Source organism: Arvicola amphibius, chromosome X, assembly GCF_903992535.2.
Source record: "Arvicola amphibius chromosome X, mArvAmp1.2, whole genome shotgun sequence".
Classification (NCBI taxonomy): Eukaryota; Metazoa; Chordata; class Mammalia; order Rodentia; family Cricetidae; genus Arvicola; species Arvicola amphibius.
Window position 1 is genome coordinate 114,071,737 of NC_052065.1, and position 17,444 is coordinate 114,089,180.

Consider the following 17,444-nt stretch of genomic DNA (forward strand, 5'->3'; position numbering starts at 1 on the left):
TCTCTCTCTCTCTCTCTCTCTCTCTCTCTCTCTCTCTCTCTCTCTCTCTCTCTCTGTTTGTGTGTGTGTGTTCACTCATACATGAGTTCATGAATTCAAGTGCCATAGCTTATATGTGCAAAGACCAACCTTGGATGTTGATCTTTGCTTTCTGTCTAGTAAAAATGTGGTCTCTTTTTTTTCTGCTGGATATTCCTAGGTGCTGAACTGTGAGCAAGGATTCTCTTATCTTTGCCTCTTTTCTCTCCTATGGATTTCTGGTATTGCAGATTTCCACACTATACAGAGGCACACTACACATACATGGATTTGGGAGATTTGAACTCAGACCCCCATTCTTAGATAGCAACTGATTTTATCCAGTCCCTAATCAACTGATTGATTAAAGGTGTGATAGTACACACCTGTTATCCCAGGACTTGGGGTGTGGGGTAAAGGAGGATCAGGAGTTCAAGGTCATTCTCCACCCGAGGCAGAGTTTGACACCAGGCTTGGCTGCATGAGACCACATCTCAAACAGTACCAAAGATATCGGTGAAGGAGAAGAACATATTTCTTAAATGACAAAATCTTAAATTCACCTTATTCTAAAATTTATAAAAAGTAAAATGAAGTTGAACTACCTAGAAAAATAAATATATAGAATAAATTTTTTGGTTGTTGTTGCTTTTTGAGACAGGGGCTAAGTAACCCTGGTTGTTCTGGAATTTATTATGTAGACCAAACTGGCCTCAAATTAACAGAAATCTGCCATCCTCTACCTTCCTGGTGCTAGTATTAAAAATATGCACCATCATGTCTAGCTGGAATGAATCTAAGTCTTCTGCCATCTTATCAAATGTTTACCCAGAATTATTATGAGTAATACAATTTCAGTTTAATTATTATGAGTAATAGCATTTCAGTTTACAGATACCTACAAAATTGAATATAATAAAGTCCTAGATGGAATCTCATCTTCAAGTTGATATTACTTTTAAAAAACACTGTAGTTTGTTCATTTTTTTCTATGTGACCCTCAGTTTTATGTATTTCAGTTTCTCTGACTTCCCAGAGGACAGAAATAGAATTCATAGCATTGGCTTTTAAAGTAGGCTCTACCACTTTCTAAATATTTGCACTTGTACAAGACATAGTGTTTATGTGTACCACTGAACTATAAGGAAATGGACACAAAATGATCTCCAAAATCTCTTCTAATACAGGGCTTCTACTACCATCCATTGGTGTTCCTGTTATATTAAACTAAACATAATAAAAGTTTCAGAGCGGTTCCTGCTTAAGAATCCTAGGACTCGTTTTCCACCAGACTTTAGCTGGATAGTAAGCATTCCTTAACTATTGTCTGCAAGGTTAGAAAACTCATCAATCAGATTCCTTGAAAGCTGGACTTAATTATGCATCAAGTCACTTTAATATTCCTATTACATTGATAAGGTTAAAAGTTCAAACCTAATACTGTATTTTCACATGGGAAATTTTTGTCGTAATTGTTTCTCTCATAAAGCATAGAATTGTGCTGAGTGGTTGTATTAAGGATAAATAAAAATAAAGAAAAAGTGTCTTTATTTCATTTTTTAGGTACTCTCATGCAGCCTCAGCTGGCCTTGATTTCTCTTAGTAGATGAGGTTAGTCTTCAACTTCTATTCCTCCTACCTCGACTTCCTAAGTGCTGTGGTTATATGCATATGACACAACACAGGGTTTCTGAGGTACTAGGTAAAAAAACCCAGGGCATGGTACTTGCTTGATGAGAACTCTCCCAATTGAACTGTGTTCCCAACATTATGTCTTCTGGAATAACTGCTCCCTAAAATGCTTTTGTGTTTCCAGATCTTTTAGGAACTATTACATTAAAATGCATTATGTCAGATGGACCAATAAATACAATAACTCTAATTATAAGTATAGATGCCTGTAAATTAGACCAGAATTTCACAAGTGAGCTATATTCAATTAATCCTCAGGAGCATCCAGAATTGTATACCTGATTTCACAACTTGAGAGACTTCCTTTCCAGATATATGAGCCATGTGCCCCAATATAGAAAAAATCGCAAACCCAGCAAACACACTAGTGAGGCAGTTTGTCAAGCAAACTACAATGGCATCAGAGTAACAGTTGTTGTTAAACTTGTTGTAAGATGATAAAGCGACTAGGCCACCCCAAGCGACAGAAAGGGAATAAAATATCTGGGTAGCAGCATCTTTCCAAACCTGTAAGAGAAATTTTAAAAACTTTTAAACATGTACTCTTAAAATTTAACTCATAGAAAAGAGTATATAAGTAAATATAAATGCCCATTAAAAATAATAAAATGAATGCCTAAATGTCAACCATCAAGAGGAAGAAAATAATGGTATGAGCTTTTTAATTTTTTGTGTGTTTTTTATACTTCAGTAGTAACTGTGGGCTGCAACCCTTGCATAACAGATATTTACATTATGATTCATAACAGTAGCAAAACTACAGATGTGAAGTAGCAATAAAAATAATTTTATGATCACCACAACATAAGGAACTGTATTAAAGGGAAAGTTGAGAACCATTGCTCTATAGCATTGGCAACATTTTGTCAACTTTTTTCTTGTTTGATCTAATCTAAAGGCTTTAAATCAAGAGTTCTGATTAGACTCATTACTTACCAAAATTAGCATTTTCCACAGTGTAATGATTGTTCTGTCTCTTTAAGAGACAAGCCATGCCCACTCCCTTCCCCATCTGCTGAGACAGGCTGATCTGCAGCTTCCAGCCTGAGTTCTCTCTCCTTTCCTTCTCTCTCTCAGAGAGGCAGCTTCAATCTCTCCTCCCTCCCTCCCTCCCTCCCTCCCTCCCTCCCTCCCTCCCTCCCTCCCTCCCTCCCTCCCTCCCTCCTCTCTCTCTCTCTCTCTCTCTCTCTCTCTCTCTCTCTCTCTGGTGTTTATGTAGACCACGCTGATCTGAAACACCATACATAGAGCTCACAGAGATCTGTCTGCTTCTGCTTCTAAAAGTATGTGGTGGAGTTTAAGTTACACATACCACACCACACCCAGGAATTCATTTTTGAAACTGAATTCTAGTCTTTTGTGTGTTGTATTTCTAGAGGGCTTTTTCCCCTCCCAATGTGTTGCTTGTTTTTTGTCCTCTTTACTTTGTGTCTTTCAATGAGTATTGAAAAATACTTTCAAGTATTTTTGCTATTGCTACTTAATATAGCTGAAATTATTCAGATGTGTTTACCTGTATGTTTCTTAATCTGTGTTGTCTGCAAACAAAGCTTAGCTCAAGGTTATAAGGATGTTATTCTGTATTCTCTACATGAAACCCTTTTGTTTACAATATCAAATTTTCAATTTCCCTCCAATTTATTTTACACATATTAATTATACATCTGTTATACATAATTTATGCTACACATATTTCCACTTCACATTATTTTTAATTTTTAAGGATACCTGATGCTACAAATTACATCAATAACATCTATTGGATCATCCATCCTTTTCAGATTGAAACGAATTGTTACCTCTGCTAAATACCAAACTTTGTTTCTTGGTAAATATATTTTTTGAGATTACTATTCTGTACCATCTCTGTATACCTGTTCCTATGCTAAAACCTCATGATTTGTGGGTTTTTTTGTAATGCTGTCTTTTGTCTGACATGAGAATTTATCCATACTTATCTGTGCTGGGAATTAGATCGGGATTTTATTAATTCTATATGTCAATGTGATATTAAAACCACATTAATTCTTAGCAAGGATGTTACTAGACAACCCAACCTGGCTCTGTGTCTTTGTCTAATTCCAGTCCTTTATCATTACTGACATCAGAATTTGCCCCTCCTTCCTCTTTGTGAAAGGCCAACAGTTAACTCAGAGATTTATTCAGGTTCATTTATTTTAAAATTGGAATTCTTTGGATATAATATCAACCAAAAGAGAAAAAAATGACTTGTGTAGATTTCAAACAACAGGACAAATTTATATTTGGCCAAAAGTGTCTTTTCAGTCCTCATAGCCTCACAGAGGTCAGTGGAAGGTAGACTGAATAATGTGACCATATGCGACTAACAATTCTGGTTCTAGAATTAAAAGGAATAAATTTACACCCAAACCATTCATGCGTGTCATTTTAATTTAACCTCTTCAACTCATTGGTAGGTACAAGCAATAATAATGATGATTAAAAGATACTCCATGGTAATTATAGTTGTTATTATGAGAAACAATCATAATGTAATTTTAATATATTGTAATGATCGTAAAAACATTAATTTTTTCACTTGAAAATAATTCAATAGAAGCAAGTTTCCTAGAGAATAAAATTTCACTGGGTCTATAGAATATACTTTTCATGCTAGATTATAGCAAATCTGTAAGAAGGAAGATAGATAGGTGGGTAAATACATAGATACATACAGAGAGATACACATAGACTAAGATATTTTCATTTAGATATTAATAAATAAAGATAGAAATAAAATATCCTTATTTATTTGGTTGCTGTCCATCTTAGGGGATGAACTTCATGCTTATGTTGATCTCTGAGTCTCTGTACTTGATATGTTATGCATGCATATATGATTTAAGAGGACCTGAGCTGGATGAGTCAGATCAGTGTTGAGAAAGAATGCTAATCTGAGGGAAGCTATTATCACTAGCAAACCCAAAACATGTGGAATGTGGTCATTTGCTGTAGGGAGTGGAGGACTAAATTGCATGTTTCACAAGGAACTTTAAATGCAGGTCTGATTCTTTTTTAATAACAGAGACACAGAAACAGAGACAAAATCCATATGAAAACTACAAGATAGTTTCAAGGGAGTATAAAACTCAAGGGTCTGAGACATATAAAAAGCCACATAAATGTATCAAAGCGGCTTTTCGTCTGTGACCAAAGCTTTGAAGTTTAAGTAAAATGCACACTTCTTAGGGAAAATGAAGTAACAAGACTATAATGCACCATCAATTGTTAAATAATTGTACTCTAGTTCACATTTGCATGAGTTTTCTAATTCCACAGTTTATTAACTTATCATGTTTAATAACCTAATGAAAAATGTTCACCTAGTTGGGAATGAATTAGTAAACAAGGTTAAAAAGAGTAAGGACTAAGACTAATTAAGAAATGCCTTAAGGTGCCCTGAGGACACATCAAAGAGCTTTAATCTCCAAGACTATACTAATAAAGTGCCATGGCTCTAAAATAATTAGAACTGCTGTGGTTAATCATTGAGGGAAAATTATTGGGCACCGCAAAAGAAACCAAAGATCAGAAATTTGCATTTCAACTTTTCAAGTTAAGTGATAGATTTCCATGACAGAAACTGATCAACTTGACCTTAGTTACAGAAAAACTCTACAATTAAATACATATCTGGTTTTTAAGTATTTAAAAAAGAAAATGTCAATGACTGGAAGTCAGCATGTTTTTAATGTAATAGACAATAGAAACCTAAAACTATCCATTTTGAATAGCACTACTAATGTGGCAGATAATATTAGCATAGGTTTCCCCCCTTGATTTTAATATAAGATTAAGAGTAAGCTTAATATATGACAAGAATTTTATGTAACTTCTAAAAATGTGTAAGCCTCCTTGGGCAATATCAACAGAAGTATGGTAGCTGTATATAAGCTTATCATTAATGCTCTTGCACAGTTAAAATTGTAAAACATCTTATGTGTCCACAATACACAGCCCTTATCTGGAAATAGACTACATTTAGAAGAGAATTATTAAGGGCTCTAGACATAACTCTGTGAATAAAAACACTTGGGGCTAAGCCTGATCACCCAAGTTCTTTGGAACTGACCTAATGGAAGGACGGAAATGATTTCCCAAAAACTCCCCTCTGACTTTCATGTGTACACCATGTCATATGTGTACCATGTCATGTGCATACCCCAACACACAAAATAAATAATTTAAAGTTTTTTAAAATTTATTTTTAATATATGTGTTTCTATTTCTAGTAGAATAGGTTTTTTTCTGAAATACTTAACCCATGTCAAGCCTGTGTTCTAATTCTATAATCAACTGAACAAAATTTAACCTTATCTTTGACACAATAACACACATACACACACACACACACACACACATATGTAACAAAATTTCTTATATTTAACTTTAAGTTTTAACTTCTCAGGTAATTTTAAATGTTCTTAAGTCTTACCTCAGCTTCTCTGAGCTTTGTAAAATTTGACTGTGCTCCAATGTAATATGAAATGCCTTTTGATGCACCCTCCAAAGTTGCACCTCGTATTAACAGAATTAGGAGAACCACATATGGGAAAAGAGCTGTAAAATATACCACCTAACAAACAGAACAACTAAAAGTTAATGCCACTTTAAAATTATGGCATATAATTTTCTATGAGCAAAATTAACAACCAGTTGCAATTCGTCAAATAATTTACTTCAGGTTTCAAAATGTAAGTAAGTCCAATAATACCAATACCAAATTTAGGATAATTTCCTTTCTATATTCTCACGACTCCAAAAATAGATCCAAGTTTGAAAGTACTTTGATGTAGGGAGCAGAATTTCTAAGGTTCCTACTGTAAACAAACACAGCAGTGATCACTTGAGATCTAAATGAAATGCTATTCTATGTGGATCCTTATAAATGTCTGAGGGGACTGAATGTCTCTTTTCAGTAAATTTGGATGAGAAATGTAAAACTGGTAATGGTGAGTACATTCAGTCCCCAAGGACAAGGAAAATATCTTCTAGTACATGTCCAGAGCTCATAAAAGCTTCACTAGAGTAAATACAGAGCACACTGTATACTTGCTACTTAAAGCTACCGTTAAGAGAGGCTGATAAGATACACATAGGCCCATGACTCTTAGATACCACAGGGTTTCAGATTAATAGATTGTCCTTGAGGCTGGCTATAATAACATGTAATTTTTTATCCTTAGATATCCTATGTTTGATAATATTCCCAATGAGTTGACTTAAATAACTCACCCAAGACACTAATAAATTCCAATTGCTTAATTAAATTGCCTTTAATGGACTTTTTGCAAGAAAACTACTGCATCATAAAGGAACCAAGGGTTTAAAATGTGCAAATGAAGCATATAGGAAAGTTGCCACTGAATTTTTACAAAATATTTGTAGCATTTTTTTTCAAGAAATCACGTGTCATTGTATTCACATGAATTCAACATGCTGGCTATTGTACTAGGAAGATGACAATAAGTGCATACAATTATTCCTACCCTTGAAATTTTAAGAAGCATCACTCTGATCGGCCAAAAACATGTAAAAATACACTTTTCTGGGTAGTATGTAATTCTTCACAAAAAAATCGTTTCTTTTAAGTTGCACCTAAGCTTTCCGAAGTTTTTTTGTTTGTTTGTTTGTTTTTAAGCATGAAGGGAGAAAACACAAATGTTTTGCAGATGAGGCCCATTCAAAAACAAAGAAGTCTTACTCCATTGGAACTAATTAATTTAAAGGAATGGTTGCATATTATTTTCTCTGTATCTTCAACTGGTGCTGTTATCCTAGAAAACATTCTACAGTTCTCCAATTCAAGCTGCTTATTGTGGGACAAAAGCGTTTAAAGCATACTTTCAAGCCCCAGAATGCTGTATTTGCTAGTAGAGTCTGAGTTTTAAACAGTTGCACAAGGATTGCATTCATTTTGCTTTGTTTTTAACAATAGCACTTACCCTAAGTTTATGCATAAAACAAGAATGTCTTATGTAGAAAGACTTTCAAGGATTCAAATGTTCCTATTATACAAAACACTGTTAATAATTTTATATCTGATGGAACAACAATGAAGTTGCTTCACTAATGTGACTTCCAACTTACCTTACCAGAAGACTTTATTCCTTTAAACAATGCTGCTCCAACTATGAGCCAAGCTAGAAGAAGACAAAGTGCTAAATACCACACAATTACTCCAGTTTCTTCCATTCCACTTGACCGCTGAAGAGCCACTTTGCTGAAATACAGAAGACCTTTTATAAGCACAGAATTAATTGTTTTTGTTTTAAAAAAATTAATGGACTTTGTAATGGGTTTCATCCAAAGGGAAACTTCAGTATTGTAGCTTAGTTTTGTAACATTTTTATTGATAGATAATGTGTGAAGGGACAAATATTATTCCTTAGAAAGTCAATCTTTGAACTTCAAGTGTCCCCAAGGCAGTCCTAATTTCAAGCACCTAGAAAAAAATATCATTACTCATGATTTTCTCTCAATGTTTTAATTTCCTATATATATATATATATAAAGAAAGCAAACTTCTATCTCATACCTTCTTATGACGCATTATTGGTGTTTTCTCAAAATAAATGACATAAATAAGACATTTAACTTTGCATTATGTAATGACTTATTCAAAACCTGTATATATAGTCATACTGAAATAGTCTGATTCTTCATATCTTCAAAGAGTTTCTGTAAAATTTCATTATTTCCCACAGTAACATGCATGGACCTATAATCCAAGTTCTGTAACTAGAGAGATGAAGCAAAGTTAAGAGTACTTTGCACTCCTCCAGTGGACCTGAATTTGCTTCCCAGCACTCACATCAGGTGGGTCACAACTACCTATAACTCCAGATCCTGGGAGATCTGATTCCTCTGGTCTTTTCAGGCATCCACACACTCATGATGTAGGAGTGTTTTCTGTTTTGTGTTGATTTCATTGGTTAAATAAAGAAACTGTCTCAGCTGAGATAGGTGGAGTAGACAGAACAGAATGCTGGGAGAAAGTAAGCAGAGTCAGGCAGACGCCATGCTTCTCCTACCCAAGACGGACTGTGGTTAGACTCATGTTGGTAAGCCACAGTCAAGTGGTGATACACATTAATAGAAATGGGTTAACCAAGATGTGAGAGTTAGCCAGTAAGAGGCTAGAGCTAATGGGCCAGGCAGTGTTTAAATGAATGCCATTTGTGTGTTGTTATTTTGGTTGTAAAGCTCACCAGGTGGCCGGGAGCTAAGCGGCAGGAAGTGGCCCACTGCTCCTTTTACTACAGAGAGGTGCCCAACATGGTGCTCAACTCACGACATATACTTATAGTAAAATTACAAAATAAAATGGGAAATAAAAGAAGCTGACCAATATTTCACTGTGGTTCAAAAAGCCTTTCAACAACACCTGTTTAAAAAGTCAGTCAATACTTACTCCCAATACTGTTCACTGGGAAGTTGTCCTGGCTGAAAAACTTCACTACCATTCAAGCAGGTCAGGTTGTTGAGAGTTACCCAGCTTATATTCATAAACATCTCTCCTGTCACTATACTCACATTACAGCCGGTTACTAAAAAAAATGATAGATACATAAATAAATCAACAGACAGACAGACAGACAGACAGACAGATAGACAGATAGACAGACAGACAGACAGACAGACAGACAGACAGACAGACAGATAGATAGATAGATAGACTTAATTGTAGAAAAATATTTTCATGGGGAAAAGGGATTTTAATGGGAAATACTTAAGTTACTACTTAAATTGTTAAAAGTAGAATAAATAAATTACAAATAGAATAGAGCATGTAACATTCAGTATATCAAATCTTCTCCACCACCAATCGGAAAAGCCCATAATTCTAACTATCCATTTAAACTGTGGTCATTTTTACAGGAATAACTGCTACAGAATAAGAGGTATTGCAGTTGACACTGTGTTTAGCAGAATTTCCAGTAGGGAGTTTCAGCTAGCCTGTATAGATATTCTACCCCTTTAAACCCTTCCAAAACATTAAAGCTTCATCTGATGGGTGTGGATAATCCCAACTGTATATCCTCCAGTGTTAATTATAAGTATCTCATATTGCCATTGGCAGCACCCAGTCTTTACTACTACCATTTAAGGCTGTTAACAATGGCACTTAAAAAACCACTCTCTTTTTCTTACTATCTCCTGCTTAGAACATGGACTTGCAAGCATTACTTCTAGGTGTGGCTTGGCTTTCCATAAAAGTGTGCTTAAATTGGTTAGAAAATTATTTAATCATTTGAACTTATTTAGCCAATATGACAGAATTATAAAGCTAGTAATATTTTAAAAGTTAATATAATGGAGTTTACCTATTGGTGATCTGCTACAGTTATCATCTGCCCAAGAAGAACAATTGGCCCATGGTAGTACACTTTGAAAAGAAGCAAACAAGTAATAAAGGCTGTAGGCAATTATAACGTTGTAATAGATTGTCACAAAAATGGATATCAGGACCATCGTTATTCCAACACCTGGAAAACAAGACCATTAAAATATGAAATTTATTTTGCTGATCCATAAGAAGAGCTGAGTTCAATTTTCACAAAAGCTACAATAAATGAAAAGACTCTTTCACGTAAGTCTATGTTGCAATTCAGAAAACGTGTGTCTGAGATGGAAAGGCGTTACCCTGTCAATATGTTTTTTCCAAAATTTAAAAGGCTCAATTGTTATTATTTTAACTGTGTCTGTGCACTGCACACCTGTGAGTGTGCACACTTGAGTGCAGGTGCCTGCAGATGACAGAGGCATTGGATGCCCAGAAACTGGAGTTACAGGAGACTCTGAAATGCCCAGTGTAGGTGCTGGTAATCAAACTTGGGCTCTCTGGAAAAGCAGTGAGTGCTCTTAACTGCTGAGCAATCTCTTCAGCTCCCTCTTCCCAAATGCAAACCAATTTTGATGACTGAATTTTGGAGAATTTTTCAATTCTTAAGAAAAGGCTATTGAGGCTAAAGGGGAAAGGCTTAGATTTAGCCACAAAATTCACAAAATCCTATTCAATTATTCCTTATTAATTCTTCAAATCCCTCTGAGAGCAGGAAATGCGGTATTAAAAAGCTCCAATGCTCATAGCCTATGGACAAATCCACCAAAATTCAAATCTTTATCTGTAAAACAATTGTCAGATAGTAAAGGAATATTCTGATGTAACATCCTTAAAGAACACAATCCAGTATTTCTACACAAAAGTACGCAGAAAGAGTACAAATTCAGAAACAAACTGAATTTAAACCCCCAAAGTTCTGTTACTCAGTAGGTTCACAAGGCAGTTTAGCATAATGATTATAACTCCTATTAGTAAGACTAGTATTTGAAATAGCTTCTCCAATCATCCAGTAAAGCATTCTATTTACCTCCTTATTATATATTTCTAGTGTTGCATTGAGGCTTTTACAAATGGTTTGCAGTAACTAGTAAATGCTAAAATTATATTTAGTCTTTAAAGATAAAATCAAGGCATTTTTTTCATCTAGACTCTTCTCCTCTTAGGAATATCCAAGAGGAAATAGTGGTCTGCCATCCAACTTTTCTCAGTGATGTTTTATAAAAGATATGCAAAGACAGTAAAACAAATCTGTTGAAGGAATAACTTAAAAGAGAGAGCCTTGAGGGTGGAGAGATTACTCGGTGTGGTTAAGATCACTTGGTGCTCATCCAGAGGACCAGAGGACAATAGTTCAGCATCCATATTGGGTGTGTCACAACTTCCTGTAACTCCAACTTCCAGGTGATCAAAGCCCTCTTCTGGCTTCTACAGGCAATCACACACATGTGGCGTATACCCATGTGCACATATACATAAATTAAAATAAAAATGGTACATTGTTAAAGCTGTTGTCTTGAAGCTAATGCACAACAAGACTATGACAAAATAATTCAAAAGGTGAAAACTGTCAAATAATTACACCATGACAATCATCTTTTAGTGTCCTTCCTATATGTGCATCCAGGTAAAAGTAAAAGTTAACATTTGAAGACTGGAAAGATGGCTCTGTAGGTAAACAGTTTGCTATAGATATAGAGGAATAAGTACCTGAACTTAGCACCTGTGTTTTAAAAAAAAGCTTGTTGTAATAGAGTGCACTTAAATCCCACCACTGAGGAAGTAGAGATAGCATCTCTCCAGTGCTTGCAGTCCATTCTGTCCAGCCTAAGAATGAGCTCCAGGTTTATTGAGAGTCCATTTCAAAGGAATTAAGAAAGATGTATGACATTGACTTTCATGCTCTATATCCAGGTGCACACTCATGTGTATGTGTATGTGTATGTGTATGCACAATATATATATATATATATGTGTGTGTGTGTGTGTGTGTGTGTGTGTGTGTGTATGTGTATGTGTATATGTATGTGTATGTGTATGTGTATGTGTATGCACAATATATATATATGTGTATGTGTATGCACAATATATATATATGTATGTGTATGCACTATATATATATATATATATATATATGAAGCAATGCCATCTTTGCCCTAGCATGTCCTTTTTCTGTACTTTTAGTTGAAAGAGAAAACCACATTTTTCATGTACTGTGTGATGCGTGAATTGCATATATATTGTGAAATGAATTAATCTTCTGATTGGCAAGCATATTACCCCCAGGTGACTATCACTTCATTGGTAAGAATACTTGATGACCGCTGTCTTTATTTATGAGATTATAATATATGAATATAATATATTGTCTATTCTCAACTATAGAAACCATACTGTGATTTTTATTTTTTTCAATTCTCTAATTTATAGACCTATAGATTGTAGCTTTCTTAGATTTGTTTCTTTTTCTGAGACACAGCTTCTCTGTGTAGCCCTGGCTGCCCTAGAAGTTACTCTGTAGATTAGGATAGCCTCCAACTCAAAGATCTGCCTCTGCCTCTGACTCCTGAGTGCTGGAATTAAAGGCATAAACCATCACGCCCAGCAAATTTATTTCTCTAACTACAACTATATCTTTTTTTGACAAACTGGCTTCTTCCTTCCTGTCCACTTCGGCCTCTGTGAGCATTTTCTGCTCAACTTCTATGTTATCAAATGTATCAGGCTTTAAATTCTCTTTTCTTCCACCAAGTGAAAACAGTGTATATAGACCAACAATCATAATGCTGAAAAGTCTTAAATACCAACCTTGAAACAATGGCAGAATCCTCCAAACTGAAACTGGACCTAAGCTAGCAAATTGTCCCAGTGAACATTCCAGGAAGAACAAAGGTAAACCAGCCAATGCTAGCATAATTGCATATGGTATCAAGAAAGCACCTGAAAAGCAAATAAATTTATTATTACATTTGAAAGTCTTGGTGGCACTTTGACAAGGAACATAGCATTTTAAAGAGTAATAATACAGTGGAAATTGGAGGGATTTGGCTTGAGGTCCAAGATTTATTACTTTTTGTGAGAAAGTAACTTAAATGCATTAACTGAGTTTCCCATTAATCAAACTGGAATGGGAATGTTTCCTAGTGAAGTTACTATAATTACTAAAAATAATAGCTTATAAAAAGTCAGTCAGTGAAGTTGAGAGATCACAGACTATAGAGCCAAATAGATATACCTTAAAATGCTGGCTCTATCATCTATCAACTATTTAACCTAGAATGTTTTACTAGCCTGTGAACTTTTCCTTCTTATAAAAGGGGGATATAGTACTAACTCATACACTTCCTGTCTCGAGTTCAAATGCTGGGCCTCTAGAAATTATCAAATTTACTAATTTACTGATCAAACAGTGGCAACACTGCAAGCATATGACATGTATTCAATGTTAGTTCACTTCCCTCTGTTCCTTCTTTCTTTCCTTCCTCCCTCCCTTCCTCCTCTCTCTCTCAACAATACATGGATTACTTTTAAAACTTAGAATGTAGATGGTAAATAGAGTTAAGAATGCAAATTACTGCAATTAAGCTCATAATTCTTTGAATAGTCACAAGGCTCTTTAGTCAATGTTAATATGAAATGGTTTTGTTAAAGACTGACCATCTGAGACTCAGTTAACTTCCACTATCACAGGAACTAATCTCCCATATAAGAATATCCAACTCCTCCCCTCCTTTTAAACTTTTTGTTTTACTTTTTCTGCCCATATTTGGTTTATGATACTTCTCACTAGAATATTTACCTGACTACAAGTTGAAACAGAGACATAATGTTAAATATCCCAGCCAAACAATCTAGAAGTCTTGGCAATAGTTATTAAAAGCAAGATAGATTTTGACAAATGAAAACAGGATTTCTGATATGTATACCTCATTTATTCTGTCACAATTATCCTTAATTATTTTCCTTGCTACTCACGAATTCAAAAAGCTCTTAGAGAATGTAGATTATCTATTACCCAAATGATGTGACCTTTAAAAGTTGAGTACCAATGTGTCATATTAACTTTTAGAAAATACATAAAAAAGAGGCAATAGCATAGGAAAAAATAAAATTATTTCATTTGCATTATCTTTTAAATTTTTCTATTAAAATTAGTTTTATTCATTTCCTGGAAAATTATGCTGATTATTAGGTGAATTATGATGTCAAGTTACAGGGTCTATCTTATGGTAAACACAATTGTAAGAATCTCAAAAGAGCCTTAGGACATAGACACCAAAAGGTTTGTGATTATTGACTCGTTTTCCTGCTAATACTTACATCAAAACCACTATTGGATGACCTAAGTCCTAGATGAGGGAATTTATGCTACCCACCCTTAAAGTGTTTAATAAACAGAGCTCAGAGCTCCCTTTTTTTTGAGTCTCTGGTGGCCAGTGTGAATGTTTTAAATACTCAATTAACAAGAAATGTGGTTGACGCATCACCACACACAATCCTATTGTGCCAAGAGAAAAATAATTATACTGGCAAAATTCCAAAGGTGTCCAATTATGAAATACAGGCACATGTCACCTCTATACTTCTAACAGAGCCTATAAGCACAAGTAAGTTAAAATGCTGTGATTGAAAAGTTATTTCCACATTACTAGAATATTGCACAACTCATTTTCTTTCCCTTTGTGTGTTATCTTAGTTATTTTTGTGTTCTTATTAGGTCTACATATTGATTTACAAGTTATAAAAAGTATTATTTTGCAACAATAAAACTACATAGCCTTGAACTAAATTCTATTGTATTTTATTTATATTCTATATGATTGGTGGCATTTAAATATATGTAAATTAATAGTATAACAAAATATTAATTAATAACCATTTCTGTTCACACTTAAATTATAAAAACATCTTACTCTAGCTAAGCAGTTTCCTTGAGCTTTTAAAAAGATTTAGATGTCTCTCCTTTTACATACTTTAAGTTCAACTTGAGTATGACTATTCTTTTAAAAGTCCTAGTTGAAGATCATATGGCCTCTTAAATCAACTCAGAAGTACTGCATGTAACACTCTTATCAAGTTTATATCAGAGTTTTCTGAAGCAGTTTTCAAATGTGAGCTAGTAGCTTACAGTTCATTAGTAAATGTTTTGCTTGTTTCTCATCCTCTTTACTAACTGAAAGTATCATATACCTCTCTTTAATTCATATTTCATTATATATATATAAGTATTATATATGTGTATATTATATATACTTATATGTGTTGCATTACGTAAGTATCCAGAATTTTCTATATGTGGATACAAACATACATACATAAAGAAGTTATACAGCAACCCACTAGAGGAAAAAGAATGGAAGAAAAAGCCTACCTCCACCATTGGTATAAGTTAGATATGGGAATCGCCACACATTTCCCAATCCCACTGCATATCCAACCATAGACAGAAGATAATCCGATTTTTTGGACCAGTTACCACGGTCTGTATTTTCATCATTTTCACCAATATGGAAGTTCTCAGATGAAGCTGTCACTTTCTAAAAAAGGAAAAATTTATCAGTATCTTCCCTTTCCGTTACGAATTCCACAGAAGCATAATTTCATAAATTCACAGTGTTATAGAAAAGAAGGGTGAAAACTCATAGGGAATTCTTCTCAAAATCAAGAAGATTTTCTCCATCCAAGTATTAACCAGGCCTAACACTGCTTAATCTCTAAGGTCAGATTTGGAACACTCAGAGTGGTACAGCAGTAGACAAAACTAAGGAGATTTCTACTGGTAGCTATGTTTATTTAGCAATTGCTTCTCCAAATTAAAGAAAGAAGTTTATAAGATGTTTTTACTGTCCTTTCAGCTAACATCGTCTGAAGTTTATTGTCACACCAACATGAAGTGCAAATGAAAGCAGACAAGTCAAGTGTCAAATACAAAAATTTTCAGTATAAATTAGGACGAGTCAACATTCCTAAGATTATAGCAAGTTATTCAGAAGTATCAAATGTAGCTTCTAATTAAATAAAAATCAGTCCATACACTTTCTATGCTCTGATTAGAGCACGTAGTCAGTGTTTTCTCAAAATCACGAAAGTATATGCAGAGACAAATTTTCCTGTCCCACCAGGTGGAGAATCTCTCTCTCTCTCTCTCTCTCTCTCTCTCTCTCTCTCTCTCTCTCTCTCTCTCTCTCTCTCTCTCTCTCTCTCTCTCTCTCTCTCTCCTTTTAGGGAGGGGTTCTCTTCCAACCTGTTAGCTGCTTGATTATGGAATGCTCCTAGGGTCAGATAAGGACAGTCCATTTTTGCATTCCCCTGCAGCATATGAGCACAGTGTAGAGAAAGACAAAGAACAGCATTCTGTAGGGTTCCCAAGGTACAGGGTGAGGTGCTCCTAAGTCTAACTACCAGCATAAAAGTTGTTTTTCACATTGTTTGTGGGACGTGGAAAGTTTGTTGGAACATAGCAGGCATACTTGAAAAGAGTTGAAGAGAAAGAAATATACGAAAAGGAACAGCTACAGAAAGCAAAACCTGAGACTCCCCCGCCCCTTGTTTTCCCTCTCTGTACCTCTACACCTCCAGAGGCTTCCAGACCCCTACCTGCTTCTCTCTGCACTTGAAGAAGCTCGGGCACTTCAATCTGTCCATGGTTCACTCACTCCCTTGGTTTGCTCCGCCTCGCCTCTTCTCCCAGTCTGGCTGAGCTCGACTGGTGGCAGGTGCACACTCCCCCGTTGCTACCTGCCAAAGTGAGCCACCTTGCCCAGGGGTGGGACCATTTATGGAGGGAAGCTTTCTCCTCCCCCTTTCTGACGCTCAGTCCTTTCAATTACTGGAAGGGACCAAAGGGAGCCTCTGGTGTTTCCCCCAGGTAATCCTGCATGTAGCAATTCCCTGTCCCAGCCCTAGGAAAGGGCTGGGCTGTGAGCGAGTGAGCTGCGCAGCCAGAGTCAAAGAAGACTGACAACTTTTGACTCAGAGCAGTGCAGGTGCCTTAGCAATCTTGCTTGCTTTCCTGGATACCTGGCTTCCTACTAACCTTCCTTCTCAGTCAGGCTTCTGTCCTGGGGCCAAGTGCTGATCGCCCCTGGTGCTGGAGGTGGGAGAGACCCAACCCGTGGGGCTCATTTTGTTTGCTATGATTTATTTTGTGAACAGAAGACTTTTCTGGGCTTCCGATTTCTCCAAGTTTTGCCCCTCACTAGAAAGCTCTTCATCACGTGGGGCAAACACTGCTCCGGGGTGGGGGAGCCCCTTAATTGGGCACCTTGAAATGTGGCCAGTTAAGATAAGATTACCCAGCTGCCTCTACCTGAAAAGAGCGACTTAGAATCTATGTCTTGAGCTCCTTTCTGTCTTCGGGACAGTTTTG

At 35.6% G+C, this 17,444-nt stretch overlaps 1 protein-coding gene across 1 annotated transcript in view; it reads right to left on the reverse strand.

The window, feature by feature from the left end:
• Slc6a14 (solute carrier family 6 member 14) overlaps positions 1-16,720 on the reverse strand; it is a 29,857-nt gene extending 13,137 nt beyond the window's left edge. The window contains exons 1-8 of the mRNA XM_038317026.1: positions 16,673-16,720; positions 15,447-15,612; positions 12,884-13,015; positions 10,059-10,220; positions 9,146-9,281; positions 7,822-7,954; positions 6,167-6,307; positions 1,989-2,217 (exon numbers count right to left, since the gene is read on the reverse strand). Coding sequence (XP_038172954.1) covers positions 1,989-2,217; positions 6,167-6,307; positions 7,822-7,954; positions 9,146-9,281; positions 10,059-10,220; positions 12,884-13,015; positions 15,447-15,612; positions 16,673-16,720 — 1,147 coding nt within the window. The remainder of the gene's footprint in view (positions 1-1,988; positions 2,218-6,166; positions 6,308-7,821; positions 7,955-9,145; positions 9,282-10,058; positions 10,221-12,883; positions 13,016-15,446; positions 15,613-16,672) is intronic.
• Positions 16,721-17,444: the final 724 nt, after the last annotated feature.